We start from the raw sequence: 27,433 nt of genomic DNA, 5'->3' as shown, positions 1-27,433 counted from the left end.
AAATACCAGAACAAGAAAACAGTGTAACCAAGTAAGACTGCCGTTGACACATGGAATGATGAAAGACGTACTCATTCTCGCTAAGCACTAAATTGATTTGCTGAATTACAAGGAAAATATTTCAGGGCTTCAGACAAGAAGAAAAAGGGGCACAGGAAGACTGGAAACAGGTGTAAGGATAACTACCTCTGAAGACCTATATTACTACCCTGTTGACAGGTTTTTAAAGATAAGAGATGTGTTTTCTTTGTAGTCTTAAGAGCCCAACACACATAATCCTTTCTTAAGCACACTCTTCGCTTTCCAAAGCAAGGAGTTTCAATTTACAGTTTCTTTCAGCAACTTGGCAAGTCCCAGACTATTGTCACAGTTCAGCATCCTAATCCAGGACTGCTTGCTTGGGTGATACACAAAGGTACAGCTGGCTACAGTACACCTGCACCTGCATTACGGTATTATGAAACAAATCAAGTAAATGACAGAATAACCTGTCTTGAAGAGGTGAGGTTTAGCTGAGTGCTAGGATCCTCACTGCTGAATTACTTTAACCTTTAAACTATTGCATTTGCAGTCACTCATTCAAAAAGTACAAAAAAAATATTTTACAGGTGTTTTTTTGATTCTGAGTCTTCCCAGGAAACAGAAAACCGTCTGCAATTTTTTCCCCTCCCAATTTCTCACTGTTAACCTGTGGATTTATCTCCTTAAAAAAAATAATTTTATATAAATTTTAAATGGTAACATCTATTTGCTCTGATGCATTAAAATTAAGTTTAGAAATCAGATTTGTATGCTGAGACAAAACATAAACTTTCTGTATTTCTATTATTTAACAAAGTGTGCAAAAACCATGACTTCATGTTGGTTTTTACTCCCCATAATAAACATGTAAGTTTTCTTTTAATTCAAAGACTCTTCAATCTATGTTTGAAAGAAAGAAAAACATTTTTCAGTTGATTCTGTTTGCATTCCAATATAAACTTATTTCCATTTCCCACTGCTAACATGAAATTATAATTATGCCGTTCCATACTTAAAAGAAAGTATGCAATATATCCGTGCTCATCCAAAAGCTGCAAGACTTCTGTTTAATAAACACCAAGTACAGTATTTTAAGATTTCCATTAATTTCACATATACAGCAAATATTCAAGTCCATCTTATTTCCTTTATAAAAGCATCTTGATCCAAGTTTAATAAAGACAGTATGCTTAAAAAAATTCAAATATATAGTACATTTGTTTCTGTACATGTATGTGCAAGATGTCCTGACAAAAAGTAATAGGAACAGGGAATCCTACAGCTTCACCATTTACATCCCCTTTGGCGAATGCAACTTTGTATCACATGATGTAAGTACCATCTTTGTAGTATTTCATGGATTCCAGTTGCTGAGTCATTGCAAGGACATCCTGAAATCCTGTACTGAGTCCGGACATGTGCTGAAAATAAGCTTCCTTCTCCACTTGGACAGTAAGGTTGTTCACACCTGCATCTTTCAGAATCGCTGTAACCTGCGCAGAACAGTACGGTTAAAATCAGTACTATGTTTTATATGCATCCCACAGTAACTTGCAATATTCTGGCTCTGAAGTACTGTTGATTACAAAAAACCATCATCACAAAGAATTCAACTTCCTGGAAAGCACAGAGTAGCTTCAGAGGGTATGGCTTTGCAACTTCTCCATAACGGGTAATTCTCAGTGTCTTGCATAAGGAAATAAGTATCTTTTTAAGGAAAACAAAAACCCACGGCCAACAGATCCTAGTGAGCCAGTTATAAACTCATGATTAGAAGCCAGGTACCCTACTTGTTTACTGCCGGTTTTGCTACATGAAATCCACCTCCTCCTCCTTTTCTCAGAGCAGATGTAGTGCCACTTTCAACAGTGAGAAGAAAAACACTCAGAATCTTTGTTGTTGTTGTTTTGGCAGATGTTTTAGCAAACGACTCGTTATGCAACTAATTCCAAGCTAGCAGGCAAGGGGAAGCCCAGCATTAGAGACCAGCTCTGAGGCATTTACTAATAGCTACAAAAATAATCACAAAGAGCAGCTTCGAACTTCAGCCTATGACTGAAAAAGGGCTACAGAGTAAGAAATTAAGACATGAGGGTCTAAAACCCTTGCACCTTACCTGCTGTACAATTCGCTGTTCTGTCACATCCGATACCACTTGGACATGTATTGTACCTGCCACAACACTTGCAGAGTGACACCAAAAATGAGGATCTCTGTAGGATATGACTCCCTCTATTTTTTGAATCTGTCAAGAAATTACATTAGCAACAATTAATAATAACATATTCTAAACTTGTGTATGTATGTGCATGGATATTGGTGGCAAATATTTCACAGGAAAACGAAGCTGGAGAGCAAAGCAGCTTTCCAGCTAAGCCGTGTACAGAAACACATGGTACTGAAAGGTCACGTTGCTACCACTGTCAAAGACTAGAAGATACAAGTCAAATTAAATGAAAAACCCAGCAGAATGCAATGCCTAACAGGATGAGAAAAAACTGATTTAGTGTTCAGATCACAACGACATCAATGGACAGACAAACCAGAAAGCTGGCTGGGCATTTAACCATGTCTAAGGCATCTGTTACCTCACTATCCAGGATAAGCAGCCATGTAGTTGCCATAGCTGGACTTAATTCAGAGACATAATATCATCCCATAATTTATCATTTTTTGAAATTGATGTTCGTACGGGGCCTGGCTGGGATGGATTGAACTTCATTCCCAACAGCTGGTAAGATGCTGTGTTTTGAATTTGTGCCCAGAACAGTTTTGGTAACATGCCAGTGCTATGGTGCTATGGCTACTGCCGAACAGTGCTTGGGCATTGTCAAGGACTTCTCATTTTCCCACTCTGCCCTCACCCCAGCGAGCAGGCTGGGATGGGCAAGAAGTGGGGAGGGGAAACGGCTGGCACAGCTGATCCAGGTTGGCCAGAGGGATATTGCATGCCATAGAGCATCATGCTCAGCAATAAAAACCGGGGTAGAGGAAGAAGAGGGGTTTTTTTGGCTTCCAAAGTGGCCATTGCTTGGAGACTGGCTGGGCATCAGTCTGCTTGTGGGAGGTGGTGCACAGCTTTCCCCCCCTCCACCCCCTCTCTCTCCTTCACCTGTTAAACTGCCTTTCTACTGCTCCCAGAGTTTTCTTGCTTTTGCTCTTCCTGTTCTCTCCCCTGTCCCACTGGCAGTGGTGGTGGTAAAGCGGGGAGCAAGCAAGTGGCTGTGTGGGTGCTTTGCTGCTGGCTAGGGTCAACCTACAGCAAGTGTATTTTTTTACTGTGATATATTTTTAAAAATGCTTTTCCTATTATCTTTTAATGGATTGCTTTTTGATTGTTTTCAAAAAGTACTTTCTTTTCCTCAGTCTCCCAGAATTGCTATGTTTCCTCATCAAAAAGTGATACCCCACTCTGCACCTCGCCTTCCTTTCGCTACACAAGTCTCTCCCAGCCAATTTCCACAAATTCTGTTATTTCTCTTGCAGACAAGAACACATCTCCCCCGCTACTAATTGACAGGACACCATCAGGATAGACTTCCTTGCTGCCTCTAGTTGACGGCATCCTCAAAGAACATGTAACTACTTTTTTGACAGAGAGGTGTTCTCCACACTACGATTACGGGCAGGAACAGTGAATGAGCCAACGGTGAAGACTAAGTACAAAGTAGATACTGTACTGCAGCAGACAGGGTGAGAATGGACTAGAATGAAAAAGTAAATGGAAAAAAAAAGCTATACTTTTGTCATCTCACCTACTGCGAACCAGCATGCCCTTCATGATATGGGCAAATAAAGAACCCTGCAATTACAGGCTCAAGATATAATGCTGTAGCCTGAACTGTAAACATCAAGTTTAAAAAGGCCACAAGGTTTTGGGAATTGGTATGTTACTTTCTTAGTACTAAGTACCTTTCCCACACTGTTACCATACTTGTCTGAAATCATGAGCTTCCCATAAAGGCAAAGCACAGTACAAGTGGTTTTTTTTTACCTGCAAAACAACTTTAATCAGTGGAACTCCTAATCTTCTCACATCTCTGTGAAATAGATTTAAAACAACTTGAGACAGGAAGCTACCTAAGTCAACGTAAGCTGTCAGACTGAACTACTTGAGTTCAATAATTATTAAAACCAGTTATAGCTTTGTATGTTTGCATATGAGAACATTTAAAATTGTAGTTCTGACCTTTTCTAAAGCAGCATGCAGATCCTTCTCCTGTTCTGGAGGTATCCTCAACAAAAGCACTTGACAGGCATCTTTCAAAAGTGGGATAACACTAAGAAAAATCAGTGTAGCAATAAAAAGAGAGCAGAGCGGATCAGCTATGAGCCATCCAAATTGTTGGATAAATATTGTGGACACGATAACACCAACACTGCCAAGAGTGTCTGCTAACACATGCAGAAACACACCTGAAAAGAAAGTAAACTGCGTGATTAAGTTGAACAGCTTTGTTTAAAATGTAAGTATATGTTCAACAGTGGAAACACACTAGGGTTTGATTAAACATAATAAACACCCCTCAAGCTAAACTGAGGCAACTATATGCACAACCTGGTGCACAATTAAACAAAACATTTAGCTTTTATAATGTTTCATTACAAATGAATGTTAAAAAACATTTTTACTCTACAGTGCCATGATCTAGGCAGGCCTTTGAAGATTAAACCAAATGTGAATAATCTTTACGTTGTTAGTGGGATTTGTACTATACAGCATAATCATTTAACTCTGTATAGAGGGACTCACTGATCCTTAACAGAGGATAAAACAATCAGAGTGAATGTATTGGCCTGATAATGTGAACAGATGTTAATGCATCATTTTTTTTGTATGCCAACTCTGCTTCAATTTTGTAAGAAGATTGTCTATCTGCTACTGCTAGGAATTTTATACTTTACACTGCTTTAATGGTGGGTAGCATTCTCAATGTACACTCAAGGGGAACAGAAAAATAATCTCTAACCATTTGTAAGATTAGTGCTAGTTAAGTGTCAGGATTTGAAAGAATACTGAAATAGCTAAGAGTATGGGCAGACTTCACAAAAATCCCAGACGCAACAGAACAGCCAACTGAATTAGGATGTAAAATAACCAGTCAAATATAGGTCTATTTGTGAAAGTGCTTATGCTCTGACAAACTCATTCCTTTATACATTTTTTTTATAAGCCAGGCAGTTGATAAATAACTACTTTCCAACTACTAGGGAAAAAATTCTAAGAACTAGCTATGCTGAAATTTTATATATATTGCCCTTCTTGGTTAGCTTCTGATTTTAGATTTGAAAAAGTTTCATCTTTGCCACCTTATCTTCTGAATCAAACAGAAACATGTTCTGGATTGCCGGTCTGTATTTGTTCCTCTGCTTCTTATCCCCTCTCCCAGTGTTTTTACAACCAGCTGTCACATGATATCCAGAAGCATGGTAATATCTTTATAGATAGAGACCTTGCACTTTGATTTCCAGAGGGAACTTGCAAACAAGGACCTTAAGTTTTTTCAATATTGTTTACAGTAACTGTATATTAGTGTTAGTGAAGCCTGTAGATTAATGCTTTTTAGTGGTCCTGAGGTATTATCCATATCTAAGAAAGCCATGCAGAGAAACATTTCAAGTTTCTTTAAGTTAAATGAAGAAACACTTTGAGAAATTCATGTATGCCACATTAAACGGCTGTCAGATCACTTCTGGAGAGAGATTTTAAGAAAGAAGCATAGTACTGCGTCCGATTCTGAAAATCTTCCAAGTCTGCTGGAAATCACACATATCACTTATGATTCAACAATCTGTACTTGCCTCTCATGTTGGTATTCATGCCACCTCCAGAAGGCCCGTGGGAATGTCCATGGCTGTGCCCATGGTCACTGTGGGAATGGCCGTGCCCATGGCTGTGGCTGTGCCCGTGGTGAGAATGGCTGTGATCGTGTGAGTGACAGCCGCCCCGAGAAGCCCCATGGGAGTGCGCGTGGCTGAAGGCACAGATACCAACAAGGTTTACGATCAGCCCTCCAACAGAGACTGGCTGTGAGAGGGAGAAAAGTCTTTAACATCTTCCCAGGTGTTCAAGTTTATTTTCCAGAACGTTGTCAATCAGAAGTACTGTACACCTAATAAAGTTAAACTGTGGAAGCATTCACATCAACAGAGGGATTATTCTAATGTGGACTCCTCATCATATTCCTTTCAGTATACAGGCTGAGTTCAAAGGAATTTTCTTCCTCTCTCAAAAAAATCCAATGCTCCTCAACCTTCCCAAAAAACCCACCCAAGAGCCACCACCAAAATGAAAAACCTAGTATCCATAAATCAGGACAAGACAGCAAATTCAGTTTTAGGAAGGGTTCTTTTTCAAGAAAGGATTTTATTTACTATCAAAAAGAGATAAAGTGGTTTGAATATAAGCTTTGCTTTGCCTTCATTGGAAAAAAAAAAGTATATTGTATCTAGGACACACACACACTCATCTAAAATTGTACTGAACTGAAGACAGCAACTACTGCTGTATTGGTTGAGTTGTGCTTTTTACCTGTCTGTCTATTTTTCTACTTTTCTCTTGAAAAACTAGCAAAGTGTAAGAGTAATTCCACCTAATAAAGGAGTTAAGCAAGTCCTGCTTAGGTGTTATTGGACCTTTCATTGGCTATGCAGACTGTGCTTGTGAAGAGAGAGTAACCCCTTCCGCCCCAAGAAACAAAATCAGTAGTGAATATGGAGAAAATATTGAAGACTAAAAAAACAGGCCTTGATTCCAGCAATGCACATTTATAATTGTGCCTACATAAAAATCTTTCTCTGTTACTTAAAAGAGCAGGAGAGCACAAATGTGTGTGTGTGTGAGAAAACAAGTGAAGCCATAAATGTAATAAATGAAGGCTTCGATTTGCAGAATTCCATAATGAAATAAACATAGTTTGAAAAAAAATGAACTACTGCATTTGAAAGAAAGTGATGGAAGCTTGAAAATTTCAGTGAGGAGCCCCTGAAGAGGCTGTGGAAGGTAGAGAGACACAGGTGTAGTTACGATAAGCTATGCTGAGCTTCATGATTGTTTATGCCATAGTAATGCACTCCACATAATGTTATGAATTCTGGCAGATTTTTGAGGTTTCTCAGAGACCAATACAAAATCTTTTCTATAATAATTGACATTGGTACACATAACAGCAGAACCAAGTTTAGTCTTGTATGGATTATTTCCTTAGCATCTTTTATTGTAGAAAAAATAAAAATATAAAAATATCTAAAAATATCAGAGCTGTAACATCTTAGAAAAAAATTCAATTTAACTGTTATAATTAAATTATATTCACCTCTCTAAATTTTCGTATTTTGAAACTAGATGTAGTTTGGATTTTAAAATTAGAATATGTTAAAAAGTCAAGGCATAGTTTAGATTTCTTGAGTATGTAACTTTAGCCTCTTTTTTTTTTTTAATTAAGTAGAACATAAATGAGCCATTAACTGCCAAACAACATTCAAACAGAATGACAAAACTTACAGTTAGCATATTTGTATCTATATCTGGAGGATCCACCAGTCTGGCCACTGATTCCATGAAGACAAAGAAAGCAATTACCATCAGAAACAGGCCATTAATAAACCCAGAGAGAATTTCTACACGTCCATACCTGAAAGCAAAAGTATGTAATTTTGAGAGTGAAGAATGGGTATTCTGAACAAATTTCAAAGTTATAATAAATTAAATTATAATACTTTTAAGACAGCGTTAAGATTGCTTTGATTTTTTCCACAGTGCCACGAGATCATGCCTTAATTTTTGTTTTTTTTTTCACTTCTGACCAAGAGGTAGCTAGTTTGCAACTGTCCAAATATCAGTAGTGTAGAGCTATAATAATGTAAGTTTTTATATATACTGCACATTCTGGGCTTCAAACTGCTAAACTGCTATGCCATTTAACCATACGAATTTTGATTATGTCAGCAGAATTGAAATCCTCATATAAACACTGACTTTCAACACATATTTTTGTCTGACATACACACACACATGGAATGAGGCAATTTCTAAAGAATATTAACAGTGATAAAGTTATTTGTGGAGATAAATGAAAATTACAGTTCAGACACATTTTCACAGGGCTAAGAGGGGAACAGCATGAACACAAATGGAACAGAAGAGACACAGCAAAAAACCCACAGAACCATGCACCATGAAAACATCCCAAACATACCTTTAGAGCAGGGCTTCTTGAAAAGAAGCAGGTAGAATAATTTTCAGATAGTCCTTAAAGAACCTAATATACATACCCATAGGAAAATATGCGAGTTGCTTTCCATCTTGTCATCAGAGCTGCAAAAAGCCCCATTACTAATGCAGAACAATCAAAAAGCATGTGAAATCCATCAGAAATAAGACCAAGGCTATTGGTCCATACTCCATAAAAAAGCTCCACAAAAGTGAAAGCCTAAAACAAAAGAGTTTGAATTTTCACATGATCATTAATTTGTAATTTAATTAATTTAATGTATTATATAATAATAGAGTATACTAATTTAATATTAAATTAAATTAATTTAATTTCTCGGTAGCTAGCAGGAAACTCTTTTCATAGGACACTTGACAATTTTCAAAGGCATTGTTCTAAGTATTTCAGGACAACTTTCTTCTCCAACGCAACAAAAATAAGGGATACATTCCAAGCCTATGAAGAGGCATTTTTGAACCTACCTTCCCAAAAGCCTTAGACCTAAGAAAACAACAGACTTAAGTTTTCATTTAGAATTTTAAAATAACATTGTGCAGACCAAGTTTTAAGCATTTTGTCTTTAAATAATGTAACAACTCTGATCTGATCTATTATTAGTGTAAAAGCAATGCTGTCTATACATCTGTAAAAATTTTCTTCACCAAGTAGCTGACTGTTTAAATCTTGTGAATTAGTTTTGAGAAGGGTACACGAAGGAACATACATTTTCCCTGTAGGTTTTACTATTATTAATTGATCTGCTGATAAACTTTATTTCCCGTCTTTCATATACCACCATGGAACTCCTTCAGGTTCTCATGGACTCTTCAAGTTTCTCCCCTTACTTTCTTGGATAATTGCCCGTGTTGGATCTATGTGGCGGGGTTTTGGTAGTGGAGGAGGGGCTACAGAGATAGCCCCTGTAAGGAGCTGCAAGAAGCTTTCCTGGATCCAAGTCCGACCTGCCTCTGGCCAAGAAAGCCACTTACTGTAAGATTACCATAAGAATCTTCTATTTTAACATTCCATCTAATGAAACTACTCTATCAAGGGTCACTTTAAAAACAATCAATCATGGGAACCTTTTAAAGAAGAACTCTTGTTACTCTACTATGTATATACTACTGTGATTCAGTTTGAAAAAAAAATGCACTTACCAGATTTAGGCACAAGAAATAGAAGATCTGCCTAGAATCATACTCCTCAAGGATTTGTTTCAGGGACTCCTTAATAAACCGGGGTAATGACTGAGAGCTCTGCTGTAATGCATCACCCATGAAGTTATAGAGAGGAGTGCCTTCAGGGGAATAGCCAATAAGGGTACCCTTCTGCCCTTTCCTGGAGGGGGAGGACAGGATATTGGCAGCTGCAAGGAAAGTATTGAAGTTTTTGTTGCTGTTTCTAAGCTTCACAGCTATTTTATAATGTGTTCTATCAACAATCAAAGCTTCATGAAATTTTCAGGCAGCAAAGTTATTGTCAACTTCATCTTGAGGTTTATCATTAGATTTCATGACTATGCATGATTAGATCATCACTTCCACCACGGAACAGGTCTATTACATTCTTTTTTTTCGTAGACAGACAGTAAAAGAGCAAAAACTTACAGGCTCTTTTTATTCAAAAGAATCCATAAAACCTCATCCAAAAGAATTCTGCACACATCTGTCTTCTGATTGGCTTCCGACACACAGACAACACACTTATTAAAAGATAAATAAGAATACGTACATAAAATGAAGAAGACAGCACTCACTACCACCCCTCCAGAAAGAACGTGCTCTGTGCTTTCATGGTGTGGTGGCTTGTTCATAGCGCGAAGCTGGTCTGTTATCGGATGTGTCCAAAAGTTGCCGAAAAGCAGTGCACTAATGAAAATAAGAAAGGATCCATATCGAGCACACGTGGAAGCTTCCATCTTGACAGAGCATATGGACTCCACGTAGAAATCCAGGATCACAACAAAAAAGATGACTGTTACGAAAGGCATGATGAGAGAAGACCAAGACTCTACTTTACTCTGCAACAAAAAATACATTTCAAACAGGATTCTTCAGCATTACATGTGATGGTATACACAGCATTAAATCTAGTTCACTTTTATGACAAATGTTTTCAGCAATCCATCAAAACATAAATACTTTCATAGTTTCAATTTATCATATAAAACCAACATTCCAGCTATAGAAAGACAGACATAGCTAATATGGACTACAGTACCTTCTTTTAAATAGTTTCATGTGTTTAAAAGCAATGCCATATGCAACACCATGTTTGGCCTACTCTCCCTCATCATGCAGGCATAACGAACATGTCTTTAAATTACAATAATCTACTCCTCAGAAGTAAGAGTCCTGTATTTATACTGTCATTAATACTTGTACAATGTTAGTACATGAACCCAAGATACAATATCTGAGCTAGAAAGATGAAATAAAGTTATCACACAATAGAGGAAATTAAGGTATTATGCAGATATAAATCAAATTATACAGACAATATTTCAAACAGAGCTTACTAGAAAAATAAAGATGGCAAGGAAAGCTTTAAATTACACTTCACAAGCAGAAGCATTCCACAAAAATGATTCATTTTTGTTCTTCCTATCTTACCTCTGTTGTCAGAGAGAGAACAATGACCCATGGGCACAACAAAAGGACAGAAACAAGATGAGACAAAGCTTGAAGACGCTTGGCTCCACCTACATCTACAGATAGTTTTCGGGAAGCCATGTGAAAACCAACTTTGCAGCACAATGCCAGTACGAGAAGCAGCACTCCTCCCTGCAAACATAGAGGGATCCCATTAACATTTCTTGAGAGCCAAATACCTCCCTCCAAACAAAGTGACACTTACATGAAAAAAGATTAATATGCTTTCCTTATCAACAAAAGCCAAAGGCAGGGTACTTCCTCTCATTGTTACTCTAGTTAAAAAACAGTAATACAGCATACATGGTTATACTTCAGCACCATTCATTCACAACAGGCTAATATGATTTGCATTTTAAAACTCTCAATAGTGTTAACTGGCAAACAACATCAGTAAATCAGTAGCAAACAGCATCCTATGAAAAGGAAAAATCACACAAAACTCGGTTTCCTATCTTCCATTATTAAAAAAGTGTTAAATGTATAGGTAAACCCCAAAAGCGTTATGTCACCTTGGCTTCTAATCCTTTCATAACCTTTTCATTCACTTACCTTTAATGGCACCGTACCGTATTTCTTCACAATATTTTATTTCAAAACTGTTCTATAAATGAATCACAAGATACACAACACAGAGCGTCTTATCTCCCTTAGATCACGCTTGCTTTGTGCACAGTTAACTGGTCTCTCTAACATTTGATTTATTTTTATATTAATACTTTCTCAGCTGCTCCTCTTTTTTTTTCCCTGTTCTAGTCCTCAGTGCAGCTACTTTAGCAACAAGAATAAGCTAACGGAACAACTCAATCAGCCAGGTCAATCCCATGCAGTAAGATTTTGATACCCAGTTATTCATAATGGGACTATACTACCGAGAAGTAGCAGAACTTCTGTCTGCGAATACAAGTGTCTAATGTAAAGGAAAGACTGGGGAAAGAAAGAAGCAACAACACAACACAGACGCCAAAAGTGAATCAAGAAATGCATTGTATGCAAAGCATTATGAACATCCAGAACACTGATGACATGGAGCACTGTATGATAATTTAATGAGACCTTTTAGGTCATGCATAAGAGCCAAGTCTTTTATCAGCTACACAAGCTGAATATCGTATGGTTTGGCTTGCTGTATTGAAGCTGCTAGTACTCAATCATGATGTAAAACTTACAGTACTAGTTCAGTTCCAACATGAGGTAGGGATGTTGAACTTTTTTATTTTGATTTAGGCTCAGATTAGGTCTGTGCTGATGGAATTCTTACCTACAAAACTTAAATAAATATTAACCTACTAAAATACAAGTCCTTTACCTTGTGATCTGCAACACCCAGGAAAGCAATGATTGTATACAGAACGTGGGTAAGAGCACTGTCATGATGCCCCTCAGCTAAATAAAATAAAAATTAAGGAAGGGTTTCATTTGATGAATTTTTTTTAAACCAAAGAACAGGCAGATGTAGCAGAAGATCAGAGGAAGCATAAGTAAGCAAAATTGAGCTTTAAGGTTCCTCAGATCCTTAAAACTTAGGAAAGATGAAAATATTTCCACAGAAAATAAATAGTTAAAAATATTTTGGGAAAAAAAAAGAGACTATTGTAAAACGTGAGAACATGGTCACTGTTCAGGGACTGCACAGTATATACTGCACAGCATATATACATATGACACAGTAGTCATGATACAGGACTTAACGTTCATTTCAGCAATCAGACTTTGAAAAATAAACTCAACAGCATTAAAAATCAGGCTGATTTTCACTAAAAGCACTAAAACAGTGAAGTGTTTAAAATATGATCTGTATCTTTCCAGTTTCTAAATATTTAAACTTTAGAAAACAAAGAGTAATTGACAAGCCCAATCCAGCAATGATTAAAATAATGATAGCTTTTGGAAAAACTACTAAGAGGGCACTTTAGCAATGATTTTACTTACTGAAAATTCAGTGGATTAATTAATACTATTCCTGAATATACCATCTGCATCCACAATTCCACGTTTTTATCCTTCTTTGAGAACACTTACTTTCATTTTGTTTTGACTGCCCATCCTTAGATGTGCCACTTTTTGTCAGTACAACTCACTATGATAAGACCTGTTGAAAACTTACTTCAGAGTCACTTCCAATCAACACAGCAGCTTTGAAAGCATGTTAGCTAGCTTCCATTTGCAGTTTAAAGTCCACTGTTGTTGGAGTTACTGCAGGCTATTTCACACCACTTTTCAGCTTAGCAGATGCACAGAGATTCCCACATTTGCAAAGCACAAAACAATCTTTCTGGATATATCAAAAAGACTGCCAGCCAGCCTGCCAACCATTTACTGCACACACTTACAGCCATTATGTCTAGAATTTCTAAAAAAAGTGAGAGCTGATCAATCCTAAGTGGTCTGATATGTGTAGATGGGTAGGGAGCCTTCAGCTACAACTTAAGGTCTACAGCTGTGTTCTAAGTTATCAACAAAGTAAGCAACGTCATGCATTCGGCTGTAAATAACAGTATTTAGATGTAAAAGTAAAATCCTATGCTCTAATATTTCTGAAAAGTAGATTCTTATACAAATAATGCAAGCATATTTAATTCAGTGCATTCAACTTCACATTCTCTCTGCTCCAGCAACAACAGGCACTTGCTCTTACACACAGCAAGAAAGGATACGATGTTCTGCTATTTTAGCCATGAGGTCATCATTATCAAAAAGTAGTAAGCAGATGACAGCTATTATGAAAAATGCAGCACCTCTTGTCTGTAAAAAAAACAAAACCAAAAAACCCAAATATTTTTATAATACTCTGCAACAGATTAATGTAAAAAAATCCAGGAGATCAGCCCCCTCCCACATCAGTGTAAACATATTTTAGTTCAGTAAGAAAAACATGATGGGAAAAAAACATCTTGACTATAGAATTTCATATTTTTTCCATTTTTCAGATTTACCATGTAACTCAGGGCAATTCACCACCATAACAAGCCAGAAGGCTGTATCGTATGAACAAACTTTGAGCGTGATTGCTTCCTTCTTCACGGTTTGTTTCTGCCTGCCAGAATGCAGAGCTACTTAAGCCTGATGATTTAATATTTTGTAGCATTAAAGAGCTATAAACAAGATCTAGTGGACAAATTGTAGTATTTTGTCTTATGGGAGGCGAAGGCTAGAACACTGTCCAAAGGCTCTGAGAAAGCAGAGCTCTGCAGTGCTTTCATGAGGAAGGGACAGAGGTAACTATGAAATACCAGCTCCCAGAGCTTTCACCACTTTGACTTAAACCACTGCAATTTTAGTATTCATCATCTTGGCAAAACACTAAGCTCTACAGCTAAAAACTACTATTACAATTCATCTTCTGAAGCCAAATACAGCTATCACGTTCTTGTTTCGGAAAGTCAGCCAAGTTCTCTTTGCCACAGTTCACTCTGTAAACCTGAAATATTCAGAGGACAGGGATATCGCTCCATCGTTTCTGCTGCCTTAGACATGCAGCTTCACCGCCAAGCATGGTCCACTAAGATACAAATTGACAAAGGATGTCTCTGAAGCTTCACATTTACCATCTTGGTGGAGGCTGGAGAAAAAATGTTGCCTTCTAGGTGAAGAGCTTCATGCTGGATGCTCTAAGCATCTCAATTTGAGGCGGGTAGGGGTAGAGTGTCAGAGCCGATGCCTGTGCTGCTACTGACTCTAAAGCCAGACTAACAGTATATAGAGGACTCCAGCAGCAGTTATGAGACAGGAATTTCAAAACTCCCAGCCTGAGGCAAAAGCCAGACTTTCTCTTACACAGTAATACTCTAGCCTCAGGTATACGACATCATAAGCTATCTTCCCACAACTATCCCTGTTTTTGAAGGAAAGTGGCCAAGACTGCTGGGTGCTGGGATGAGCTCATTCCATTTAGGGCTGATTAGGCACAGTTATAGAACACCTTGCAAAATTGTGTGTCCTGGGACTCAGACAAAGGATGTTTCAAATATGGAACTTAATCAAAGTGAAAGACTAGGCCCAACTATTCAGCACACATAGGCTCATGCAGACATTAAAGTACTTCGAGAAATTTTTGGCAGAAAAAACAAAGTATGTGGAAAGCTACAGACATAGACAAGGCTAGGCAGGGATCTGGAGACTGTACTGCTGGACTTCCAAGCCTAAAGGCCAGGACCACTACATGTACGTATGTCCTTTTGTCAGTTTGAACCCAAAATCCCATTACAAAGAATGCTGAAGTGCAAAAATCATTCTCAAGGTTCCTTTCTGTCTACAAACACAAAAACTTTTCAGACATGTGCTACGGACCTCCAACAGCTTCACCTACTGTTTCTCTCAATGTTGCATTTATTATTTCAAGTAGTACATCTTATTACTTCACCACTAATTAAACTGAAAAAAGGACAGTTTCTATGAACATAAGTCTGAAACACTGTTTGTTGCGGGTAAAGAACTACTTGAATTTACAGCATTCAGTACTTTTACATGTGGTAAAATCAATTTTTAAATACCTTTGCAGGTCCTCCACCTGAGCTTGTGAACAAGACACTAAGGAGTGATAGCACAACCACATCACTGTGCTCAAACAGCAACAATGTCCTATAAAAAAGTGAAATAAACACATACAAATATTATTTCAGCCAAAATTCAATGACACAGCAGTTAAAGATTTATCCTGTGATTTCAACAGCAGGTTTAAACAATTCAAAAGCATAAATGCAAATCTATTTGCCTTCGCTAGCAACAGATCCAGCTGCAGACACCTAGACATAACACAAAACAACTTCCTAACCTAAGGAACAGAATAAAATTATTTATTTATAGGTAACTTTAAATTGTACTTTCTTCTAGTAACACAAAATAATAACTTGCTTGAGATGGAATTATTACTGCCATTACAATACCTCCTCTAAACCAAAGTTTCTGGCTCCCAGAAAAAAGAGGTCCTGTTCTGTTCTATTGCATCCTGTTTATTGAGGTGTTAATGGTCTAGTAGTTTATGCAGCCTCGGAACCTTGTAATTGCTGGAAATAAGAAATTCTAACTTGCACACTATCTCCTTCAGGTAGCAAAGGTTGATTAATGAGCTGTACTGACAGCTTTCCAGAGCAGAACATGAAACTAACAAATACTGTCAAGTTTACTAAATGCTTCTGCCATTCTCTGCATAGCAATACAAGCTCCTGGGGCCCATGTTACTGGTTCTGTTTGGGAAGACTGCTAACATCTAGAAAGGTACTACAGTATTTCTTAAAGAAATCCTATTAGTCTCAGGTATGCCTCTCCTGTGCAGAGGATAAAACTTCAACTTCATAAAATGTATCATTGAAGGTTTTACCTTCCTCTCTGTAATGGAAGATGCTTTCTAATACATCAACCTTCATTTTTGGAAGTCTAGTGCTACTCTTTTGCAGTTGTTCAGCACTCCTAACAAAAAGCACAAGTAATTTTACCTGGAGTATATGCACTAATGCTACCCAATTCCAACACAGCAGAGGCATATGACCAGATAAAGCAGTGCCCTGCAGCAAATGCAAGCATTGATTCTAGTCACCTGGCACAGCAATACAAGCTGCTGTCACCCGCTGTCAAGCCACGGACTTCAAACAGCTAAATAGACAAGTGGGGTTACACAAATGAAATCAGGGAAACGATGAAAGCTACAGTAAAAGTAAAACAGTCAGTGGTCTTGCTGTATCACTCACATCCATAGTTTAAGCACTATTAAGAATTTCACTGGCATCTTGTCAAAGAATGAATGAAGAAAATTACAAGTTCTACAGAAAATTATACATAGTTTTTCCCAAGCACAAAAGAGGTCACAGGAAAAAGCATAAAGACTCATTTAAAATTTCAAAAATTAAAAGAAGAGGCTAGCATCATGGGCTGACAGACAGAAAACAAAAAAACAACAAGCAAGACAGGCTGACAGACAGAAAACAAAAAAACAACAAGCAAGACACAAAAATTATCTTAAAAAGAGAAAATATTCTTTAAATATGTATTTACCTCAGTGGTCCACAAAGAGTAAGGCCAAAAAACCATAAGAGTGAAATGATACATCCCACAACAGCATGCTTAAAAATTTTGATCCACTACAAAAGAAAGATATTTCAGTATCGTTTTCTCCACAATTTCACAATAAACATCCCATTACCAGCATTCTTTAGTACAGTAGCTATAGAAATATAGGGGAAAACATATGCTCAGCAAGTTCTGCAACATTTACAGTATGATTATCTTCTTACCTACTTTATCAGACAACTGAGGTTTGTTTGGACATATTATGGAACCAGAATTACTTATTTATTTTCTACCACAGTACTAGATTCTACAGTATAGGCTGAGATCTGTTTAACAAAAAGCCTGAAAACAGGCTGAAAAAAAATCAAGTCCATTTACCTGTTAAAAATAGTGTTCATTTTGTAATCTATTATGTATACCTGACAAAAATATACAGAACTAGATAAAACATCCAAGATAAAGACCCTAAGAGGTTAAGCCTACAAATATTTATGCATGTGTTAAACTCTTTCTTCAGGAAGCAGGTTATAATTCAGCAAGTCAATACATTATTAACTTTAAATGCAAGTTTTTGAAGAAAAGATTAATTTTGGAAATATATTAAACAACACAAAGCACCTATGACAAACATCACATCTTTAAAATCCAGAATTTTAATATTTTTATCAATAGTGAAACCATAAATGGACAGATTTTTCTGAACATAAATCAAAGATGCGATTTATTCCTGTTCACACTTTAAAATTCTGTCATATGTGTCTTATCAGGAAAGCAGCTGACAAATGGAACACTTCTGAGGCTATCCTTCAGAGTCTCCCTACATAGCACATACACTGATAACAATGCCTGGACTAAGTTTTTGTGCATACAATTACATATAACCAAGATGAATATGGTGCAGGTAAAGAAAATTTCTTTCTTACAAAACAGCAGGTTCCAACTTGGCCCTAATCTTAACTTCTCGGGATACTGTGAACTCAACACAGGTCTGAAGAGCAGTTAGACTAGCCCCTCATCACACCACGCCACACAGAAAGCACTCTTGGTGTGAGGGCCAAGACTGGAGCGCTTCGACATTGTGGCAGCCCAGACATTGCCCTTATAGACTGTCGAAGTCAGCCAAGTAGACCAAGCTCTTTTTGAAAATCTGATCCTCAAACTAGATGCCTGTATGGAGCCAAGGACCAATCTTTTCATGATATTCTTAAAAGGAGCTGAGAAATGCCAAAAACATTGATCGTTTTTTACATTGCCCTGGACACAAAGCTAGTTATGCACTTCCGTAAATTGCAGTCACATCTTCCATGTGGAGTAACCTTTGTTCCGCTCTCGCTTTTGGCAAGAGCCACGTTGTCAAGAATATCACAAAGATGCGAATCACTATTACATATGTGAACTCACCTGACGCTTGGTTATCACTTTTCCGGAAGAAAATGGTTTTTGAAACAAAACCATAAAAAATGCAGACCTGTTAAAAGGAGAAAGTTTTCTCTATTAGTGTATTAGCAGTCAGCTTTTTATTCAAACCAGCTTTAAATAACTAGGTCTCTCATATCAGGTTTAGTTTATGAAACAGCTTCCTCTACATTTTCCATTGAAAGGCCACATTGACCACACTATCTGGTTTTATTTTCCCTTTTACATTACATGTATCAGATATCAGCACAAAGGTGATGACAAGTGAACTTCAGTTCTGGTCAACTTTAAATTCTTAACGGAATGGCTAACAAAAAGTCTACTTGTGATTTACAAAAATCAAAATAACTGATTTCAGAAGTTTTGAGAAGAAATATTACTATATCTTTTATTAGCAAGATACATACAGCAAAATACTTATTTGCACATGGAATACTGAATACACAAGCTTGTTAGAAATGGTAAGAAACAGCATGCATCTTGTTCAATCAGGATCAAGTGATGGGTTGAAAAAGACTATGGTGCTTAGGAACATGTAAATGAGAAGCCCAGAAATGTAAACAAATCTGAAATAGAAGGAAAAAAAGATGAGGTTCCAAATGTTCCAACTCTGCCAAGTTTATGACAGAAATGCTCTTCCACATAGTATCAGGTAAACATGGAGCAGGATTGTGTCTGCACAGGTTGTTTCTGTCTACTCGCAATCAGTTTCTACTTCAGCTCTCGAAACAGGGAAAAATGGCAGTTGAAGCTCACAAGAATTACAGAATTCAAACCATAAGGAAGAAAGCTTGTCTTCTACACCCTTCTTAAGAAAATCTGGACATACCCAAGTTTCTTACGATCAGTACTGTCACAAAATGATCAGTTTCGAAGTAGCAAAACCACTCAAGTTTCTTGAGGGTAGAGAGGCCTTACAGGGAGATGTAGATAGACTAAAGAGCTAGGTAATCTCCAACCACAGGAAATCTAACAAGAGCAAGTGCTGGATTCTCCATCTGGGATGGGGTAGCCCTGGTTATACATACAAATTGGGGGATGAGAAGCTGGTGAGCAGCCCTGCAGAAAGAGACCTGGGGAAGTAATGTCCCCTTCTGCTCAGCACTGGTGAGGCTGCACCTTGAACAGTGTGTTCATTTCTGGGCCCCTCACTACAAGAAAGACACTGAGGTGCCGGAGCATGTCCAAAGGAGGGCAACGAAGCTGGTCAAAGGTTTAGAGCACAAGTCTTATAAGGAGCGGCTGAGGGAACTGGGGTTGTTTAGCCTGGAGAAAAGGAGGCTGAGGGGAGACCCTATCGCTCTCTATGACTACCTGAAAGGAGGTTGTAGTGAGGTGGGTGTCAGTCTCTTCTCCCAAGTAACAAGTGATAGGACAAGAGGAAATGGCCTCAAGTTGCACCAAAGGAGGTTTAGATGGGATGTTAGGAAAAAATTTATTCAATGAAAGGGTTGTCAAAAACTGCAACAGGCTGCACAAGGAAGTGGTTGAGTCATCATCTCTGGAGGTATTTAAAAGATGTGTACATGTGGCGCTTAGGGACAGAGTTTAGTGGCAATATGGCAGTGTTAGGTTAACGGTTGAACTTGATTATCTTCAAGGTCTCTTCCAACCTAAATGATTCTATGATTCGGGCTGACGGCAAGTTGAGTATGAGTCAACAGTGTGCCCTGTTAGCCAAAAGGGCCAACGGTGTCCTGAGGTGCATCAAGCACAGGATAGCCAGCTGGTCGAGGGAGATGACTGTCCCACCCTAAACTGCACTGGTGTGGTCCCACCTTGAGTACTGTGTGCTGTTTTGAGTGCCTCAATATAGGAAGGACATCAAACAGAGTGTGTGCAGAGGAGGGTGACCAACATGGTGAAAGGTCTCAACGGAAAGATTTAGGAGGAGCAGCTGAGGTCACTTGGTTTGCTCAGCTTGGAGAAGGAAGGCTGAGGGGTGACCTCACTGCAGCCTACAACTTCCTCAAGGTGGGCAGCGGAGAGGGAGGTGCTATCTCCTCTCTCTGGTGACCAGGGATAGGACATGAGTAAATGGAATGAAGCTGCATCAGGGGAAGTTCAGATTGGGCACTAGGAAACATGTTTTCACAGAGAGGGTGGCCTGTCACTGGAAAAGGCTCCCCAGGGAAGCGGTCATGGCACCAAGCCTCTCAGAGTCCAAGGTGCTCTTGGACAATGCTCTCAGTCATATGATTTTGTTTTATGTAGTCCTGCAAGGAGCAGGGAGTTAAGACTCAATGATCCTTATGGGTCCCTTCCAACTCAACATATTCCGTGACTCTGAAATTATAGTGAGCAGAGATATGAAGGAAACACATCTCTAAGAACAGAGTATTTCCTGGATCCACTGCTATGCCTTCTCCGTTTCGAATTATCTTCAATGACACTATGCAGGGTACAAGCTTGACATGGACAAAGTAACACTGTAAACAAAGCATACTGTAATGACGGTGGACAAGGCTTCACCCCCTGCACACTTACCCCAGCTGCACTATAAAGATAAACTGCACGAGGTGGACCGCTTTCAGAAGATCATAAGATTCGAATAGCCCCACGGCTTTCAAAAACTTGGTGAAGCACAGCAGCACGATATACCGAGTCAGCCTGCAAAAGGAGAGAGAGCAGTTTGGACCTGCGACCCACCCGCCACGCCACCGCCATCCGCGCCCCGCCACCGATCCCGCCTCCTCCCCGGCGGCCTTGCGCCTCGCACGGAGGAGGCCGCCGGCTCCCACCGCCCCTGAAGGCTGAAGGGCGATTCCCGCCGCTCCCCAAAGGAAGGGACGGCGACGGGGACGCCCCCCTCACGGAGCGGAGCGGCCGCTCCCCGCCCCCGCTGACGTTACCGGGCACTGGGCACATCCACGGGCCCCAGCACGCCGCCGGCGGCCAAGGCCTGCCCGCTGTACTTCTCCTCCATGCCGGGGCGGGGCAGCGGGTGCGCCCCCACGCTGAGGGAAGGAAGGGAAGGGAAGGGGTGCGAGCGCTCAGCTGAGGCGCGACCCGCCTCCGCCGCTGCGAGGCCACCTCATCCTCCGCAACCGGCCGCCGCCGCCGCCGAACGGGCACGGGAGGGGAGGGGAGGTATGCCGGGCGCAGTGCGCAGGCGCCCCGGCGGGGAGCGGGGCACGTCACCTCCGCGGGCGGCGGAAGCGCCGGAGCGGCGCGGTGACGGCGGGCCGGTCGCTGTCCCCTCGGGGCGGAGGTTCCGCTGGGCTGCGGTCGGCCGGGCCGGGGTTTGGCGGGGTCGGTGCGCGGCGGCGAGTGGCGCCGAGTGGCGCCTGTCCCCTGTGGGTCCCGTGTAGTGCCTGTCCTGCGTGTCCCATGCGAAAAGAGGAAATAATGCATATAAGGGGACAAGGGGAAATGGATGTAAGCTGGAACATAGGAGGTTCCGCTTAAACATGAGGAAGAACTTCTTCCCAGTAAGGGTAACAGAACACTGGATCAGGCTGCCCAGAGAGGTTGTGGAGTCTCCTTCTCTGGAGATGTTCAAAACCCACCTGGACGCGTTCTTGTGTGATCTGATCTACGTGGTCCTGCTCCGGCAGGGAGATTGGGCTAGATGATCCTTTGAGGTCCCTTCCAATCCCCGACATTCTGTGATTCTGTGAAAAGAAGCAGCTTTGTGGCGTTGCACGGTGGTGTTTCATGGAGAACCGTTTTCCCCCACTGAGTGAGCTGCGGTTCTTTGTACGCGGCGTCGTGTTGCACCGGGGAGGGAACCTGGGGATCGCCCGGGGGCGGGCCAACAGGCTGGGAGTGAAACTGACCTTTGGAAGCGATACAACAGGGTGCATGTGTCCTGCAGAGGGATTTCCCTCTTATGTTGTTGTGACTTGCTTTTCCAACCCGTCCTCGGGTTTTCTACATTCCTTCTACTGTGCTTTAAAGGAAGCATGTTTGTCCTTAAAACTTGGCCGTGATACATGCAGCCTGCCTTACAATAGTTTCATACACTGTACTGTGGAGTAGGGCTCCGTTAGGGCTCAGCAGGATTAAGAGATCCCGCTGCCCTGAAAATGTGGATTTCTTGTACCACGTGGCATCAGAATTATACTGCAGCTGTTCTCACTAATAAAATGATCTATACCAGTAACTTTCACTTTTGAAGGACACTGCTGGCAGGAATCAGATGGAATAGGTAGCAGAAATTGTTGGCGCTGTGTTATGTTACCCCTTTTCATCTGAGGAAGTTGGTCAGTATATACAGCCTTGCAACTTATTTCCAATAGAAGTAGAGGTGAATTGTGGAATTGTGTTGGTTTTTATGCAAGCCTGTCTATTTTATATTGTCCTGTATTGTTATGTGCGAAGCCTTTTCCTGACCACCATCATGATCAAGCAGCAGGAGAGGATTTCCCTGCTGACGGCTCCGAGCCTGTAAGCGCTTCCACCAAAACAGGCAGTCTTCAAGTTTTTCTCAGGGCCATTGCCTGCACATCCTTCACTGAGTATTTTCTTTTTTTCCTTGCAGGCTGGTGTTTCCTGGAATTTCTAATTACATGGATTATAGGGATCAGATTTTTTGTTTAAGACCTATCAACTGAAATGGAGTCCGCCCCCAGCAGCCTCGTGATTTAGTGGATGAGCCAGAAACCTTGGCATATAGAATCATAGAATCATAGAATGGTTAGGGTTGGAAGGGACCTCAAAGATCATCTAGTTCCAATCCCCCTGCCATGGGCAGGGAAATCCTCCACTACACCAGGTTGCCCAAAGCCTCATCCAACCTGGCCTTGAACACCTCCAGGGATGGGGCATCCACAACTTCTCTGGGCAACCTGTTCCAGTGCCTCACCACTCTCAATGTAAAGAATTTCTTTCTTATATCTAACCTAAATCTGCCCTCTTTCAGTTTAAATCCATTGCTTCTTGTCCTATCACTACACGTCCTTGTAAAAAGTCCTTCTCCAGCTTTCCTGTAGGCCCCCTTTAGGTACTGGAAGGCTGCGATAAGATCATCCCGTAGCCTTCTCTTCTCCAGGCTGAACAGCCCCAACTCTCTCAGCCTGTCTTCATAGAAGAGGTGCTTCAGCCCTCGGATCATCTTCGTGGCCCTCCTCTGGACTCGTTCCAGTAGCTCCAAGTCCTTCTTGTGTTGGGGACTCCAGAGCTGAACGCAGCATTCCAGGTGGGGTCTCACGAGAGCTGAGTAGAGGGGCAGAATCACCTCCCTCGACCTGCTGGCCACGCTCCTTTTGATGCAGCCCAGGATACGGTTGGCTTTCTGGGCTGCCAGCGCACATTGCCGGCTCATGTCAAGCTTCTCATCGACCAGCACTCCCAAGTCCTTTTCCTCAGGGCTGCTCTCAATCCATTCTCTGCCCAGCCTGTACTTGTGCACGGATTGCCCCGACCCACGTGCAGGACCTTGCACTTGGCGTTGTTGAGCTTCATGAGGTTCTCACAGGCCCATCTCTCCAGCCTGTCAAGGTCCCTCTGGATGGCATCCCTTCCCTCCAGCGTGTCCACAACACCACACAACTTGCTGTCATCTGCAAACTTGCTGAGGGTGCCCTCGATCCCACTGTCCATGTCGCCAACAAAGATGTTAAATAGCACTGGTCCCAGTACTGACCCCTGAGGAACGCCACTCATCACTGGCCTCCACGTGGCCATTGAACCTTTGACCACAACTCTTTGAGTGCAACCGTCCAGCCAATTCCTTATCCACCGAGTGGTCCATCCATCAAAACCACGTCTTTCCAGTTTAGAAATAAGGATGTCATGTGGGACAGTGTCAAATGCTTTGGATAAGTCCAGGTAGATGATGTCAGTTGCTCTTCCCCTATCCATCAATGCTGTAACCTCATCATAGAAGGCCACCAAATTAGTCAGGCAGGATTTGCCCTTAGTGAAGCCATGTTGGCTGTCACCAATCACCTCCTTATTTTCTATGTGCCTTAGCATAGTCACCAGGAGGATCTGCTCCATGATCTTGCCAGGCACAGAGGTGAGACTGACTGGCCTGTAGTTCCCCAGGTCTTCTTTTTTCCCCTTTTTAAAGATGGGGGCTATTTTTCCCCTTTTCCAGTCATTGGGAACTTCACCAGATTGCCACGACTTCTGAAAAATGATGGATAGTGGCTTAGCAACTTCATCTGCCAGTTCCCTCAGGACCTGCGGATGCACCTCATCAGGTCCCATGGACTTGTCCACCTTCAGGTTCTTTAGGTGGTCTCGAACCTGATCTTCTCCTACAGTGGGCGTTTTTCATTCTCCCAGTCCCTGCCTTTGCCTCCCGTGACTTGGGCCATGCCGCTAGAGCTCTTGCCAGTGAAGACTGAGGCAAAGAAGTCGTGCCTCAGGAGTTGCCTGAGTGCTTTCATTGCTTTGAATAACCAGTTCTTGGTGCTCCTGTGTGTGGCAGTGTTTACTGGGAAATAGCCTCCCTCCCTTGATGCCTCCGCTTTTTTGGACAAGGTGTCAACATCACCATGCTGCTACCTAAGCCTTATCTTTCTTGTGGAGCCATTATATGGCTGTTTCTTCATGCATGCTCTAGGTTGCTCAATATTTACAAGTAATGGTCATGAAACTGGGAAGTCCTCTGTGTTGGTGAGTTTTGGTATTTGTCCTCAGTGAAATGCCTGACACCCAATTGGTTTCACCCCACCTCCAGCGTACCAGTAGGGTCTCTGCACAGGGATTACTTCACTCACAGGTGAAGTGGAGCAACATCCTGGATGACACACAAAACGTGTTTAACAGTTAACAGACATGCTACAGAATAACACAGAGGACTAAAATATCCAGTTGAAACTAATGGGAATATTGAGGCAGAAGGTTGGAAATGTGTGTATTGTGAGCTAGCAGCTTTTTTACAGCCATGTGTCAAACTCCCTGGTTTTGAGACATCCCAACACATGGTTTTGGTCCTTAGTTCAGCACTGAGGCAGGACAAAAAAAAGTCAGAAATCAACGGATGTGAAGGGAGGTGGAGTGGAGGAGGAATGGCGTAGGGAGAGGGATGCAGATCAAGCATCTCAGAGTGATGAGACTGGAGAGGTGAGGAGAAGGGAGACTGTAACTACTGGCCTTGCCTATTTCTAGTTCATTTCTGCCATCGTCATGTGTTGAATGAGTCTCAGCAATGCTCGGCTGCATGTTGGGTTTCTTTGAAGTAACGAGCTTCAATAATCTTTAACTGGAAAGAGATGGAAGGATGGGAGCACAGAGGAGTGTGTCTGCTGGCAAATGAAAATTTCAGAATTTCACTGGCCAGAAATCAAAGTGTTTTTTTTCTTTTTTTTTTTTTTTAATTTATTTCCAGATTTGCAAAGTGTTCCCAGTGCAGATGAGGACCTCTGCATTGCAAGCATAAGCCTATTAAGAGAAATGCTGGCTCTGCTATTTCAGCAGCCTTGTGAAAACCCTTAAAAGTTTAATCCACAGGTCCTGCCTTCTGTCCAAAAGCCTTCAGCTCACAGCCTAAAGTTCCCTGAAGCTGATGGATAAACCAGAAGATGTCGATAACGTTTATAGGCAGGGAAAAAAAATGTGGGTTTTTTTATGTGCCGTGTGTGCTGTGTCCGGGAGGTGGAGGTGTTGGCAAACAGCACGAGGGAGCATGCAAACCAGAGGCAGGAGTGGGTGGATGGCCCGGGAGCAGAGCGGGGAGGCCAAGTGCTGTGGGAGTGGGCACAGGGTGAGAATCAACCTGCTGGGTCAGAGACATGCAGAGGGGGAAAGAGAAGAAGGCCAGAGAGGTACAAGGAAGAACTTTCTGGGAATCACGAAAAACAGAGGTGTAAGTTAAATGACAGCATTGCAAAAACCAGGGCTTGCAGACATAAATCCTCAATACTTTTTTTAAAAAAGAGTGGGAATACGTGATATGCTGGAACAGGCTGCTGCCCATCAGTGGCTTGGCTGCGACAAGCCTTGTGTTGTCCCCCATGCTGGCTGTCAGTCAGGTGGCCCCTGCTGAACACCTCCTCAACAGGTGTCTCAAACATCCGTGCCTGGTGGCATCTTCTTGGCTGCTGGTGGTGCTGAGTGTCCTGGGCTGGAGTGGTGAACAGGGCACCCCTGCCCAGGCTGTGCACCCTGGCAGGACCCCTGGCTCAAAGGAGCCCTCTGGGAGGACACGCATCCTGCCATGCTGGTGGTCCTGCCTCACCTGTACATACAGAAGCATACCTAGGACATGAGCTTACAGGCGTGTGGATCTGCCTATGGTCTCAATACTAGAAATCCACCTCTGGCTTGTGAGTCAGTGCAGTGGTATTTGGTTTGGCCAAGAGGTGTCTTGGTGTCAGCATATGAACTCTGTTATGTGTGAAAACATACCGTGTCTCTACTAGTTGTGAAAATACGCATTACTAGATCCTGCTGGGGTTAAGGCCTGTTAAAAGTGGTTGTCCGTATATCCAAGTGAAGTGCCACTGCACACGCAGATGGCTACTGCCCTGCTGTAAAGACAGGGGGCAGGTTACTGAAAAACAAAATTGCAGAAGAAAAAACACCTGGTGAAACTGGTTACGATTGTTCAAGGGAATAGTGAAAATAAATGACTATTAGCTAGAGCAAAGTTGGAATATGCAGGGACAGCTGAAGGAGAAAGAAACTGTAGTCTCAGAAAGAATAGACCCAAACGCAGATACTTTATGATGGAAAAGAGAAGCCATATACAGGAGGATATAGGGTTCTTGAATAGGGTTTGAAAGAGCTCTTATTTAAACCCTGCAAAACCTGCAGAAATGTTGAGAAAATCAAGACATAAAATAATATATAGACATTTATTGTTACTTTTAGTTCTAAATGTGTATTAAGCTAGTTATTTTTTTTTTCTTGAGGAGCCTTGTGAAGCCTGTGTTTCTGTTTGCTTAAATATTACATGCTCTTTGAAGACATGAGTTGTTAAATCAAGAGTATCTAAAAGGGTAGAGCTCTGGGGGAGAGGCGTAGTTGGAGTGTTAGTGGTGTCCTAGGGCATCTTTGTCAGTCCTCAGTGAAAATGTGATGTGGTAAGAAGGAGAACGCATACCTAAGAAATGTCTCTGTGAAACAATAAGCCTGATTGTTGCTGCAACCTAGCGAGACCAAGGGAAGCTCAGAAGAGAAAGGTTGAGGGAAATTTGAAAGAATAAATTTTTTCATTTTTTCCACTAAATG

At 41.2% G+C, this 27,433-nt stretch overlaps 1 protein-coding gene across 2 annotated transcripts; it reads right to left on the bottom strand.

The window, feature by feature from the left end:
- Positions 1 to 915: 915 nt before the first annotated feature.
- On the bottom strand, positions 916 to 21,233 carry SLC30A5 (solute carrier family 30 member 5). Of its 2 annotated transcripts, XM_086629500.1 has the most exons (16): positions 21,160 to 21,233; positions 20,795 to 20,917; positions 18,293 to 18,359; positions 16,877 to 16,962; positions 15,379 to 15,466; positions 13,543 to 13,630; positions 12,195 to 12,271; positions 10,847 to 11,017; positions 9,966 to 10,254; positions 9,392 to 9,600; positions 8,296 to 8,453; positions 7,526 to 7,655; positions 5,824 to 6,049; positions 4,211 to 4,437; positions 2,138 to 2,266; positions 916 to 1,514 (listed from the first exon to the last, which is right to left on the bottom strand). In XM_086629500.1, exons 1-16 carry the CDS (start codon positions 21,231 to 21,233, stop codon positions 1,344 to 1,346), a joined length of 2,313 nt encoding a protein of 770 aa, XP_086485626.1. In that variant the 3' UTR covers positions 916 to 1,343. The 2 variants fall into 2 exon arrangements, with proteins under 2 accessions (XP_086485626.1, XP_086485627.1); XM_086629501.1 differs by lacking the exons at positions 12,195 to 12,271; positions 13,543 to 13,630.
- Positions 21,234 to 27,433: the final 6,200 nt, after the last annotated feature.

Source organism: Tauraco erythrolophus, chromosome Z, assembly GCF_009769465.1.
Source record: "Tauraco erythrolophus isolate bTauEry1 chromosome Z, bTauEry1.pri, whole genome shotgun sequence".
Lineage (NCBI taxonomy): Eukaryota > Metazoa > Chordata > Aves > Musophagiformes > Musophagidae > Tauraco > Tauraco erythrolophus.
The sequence above is the reverse complement of the archived record's forward strand: the minus strand, read 5'-3'. Positions and strand labels throughout refer to the sequence as shown.

Excerpts from the sequence above, each read along its gene's own strand:
- SLC30A5 (XM_086629500.1), bottom strand. The coding sequence starts at position 21,233 with ATGGAGGAGAAGTACAGCGGGCAGGCCTTGGCCGCCGGCGGCGTGCTG. Across the intron at positions 10,255-10,846 it reads TTCTCTCTCTGACAACAGAG|AGTAAAGTAGAGTCTTGGTC; the intron begins GTAAGATAGGAA and ends TTTTTGTTGCAG. Across the intron at positions 2,267-4,210 it reads TGCATGCTGCTTTAGAAAAG|ATTCAAAAAATAGAGGGAGT; the intron begins GTCAGAACTACA and ends ATTTCTTGACAG.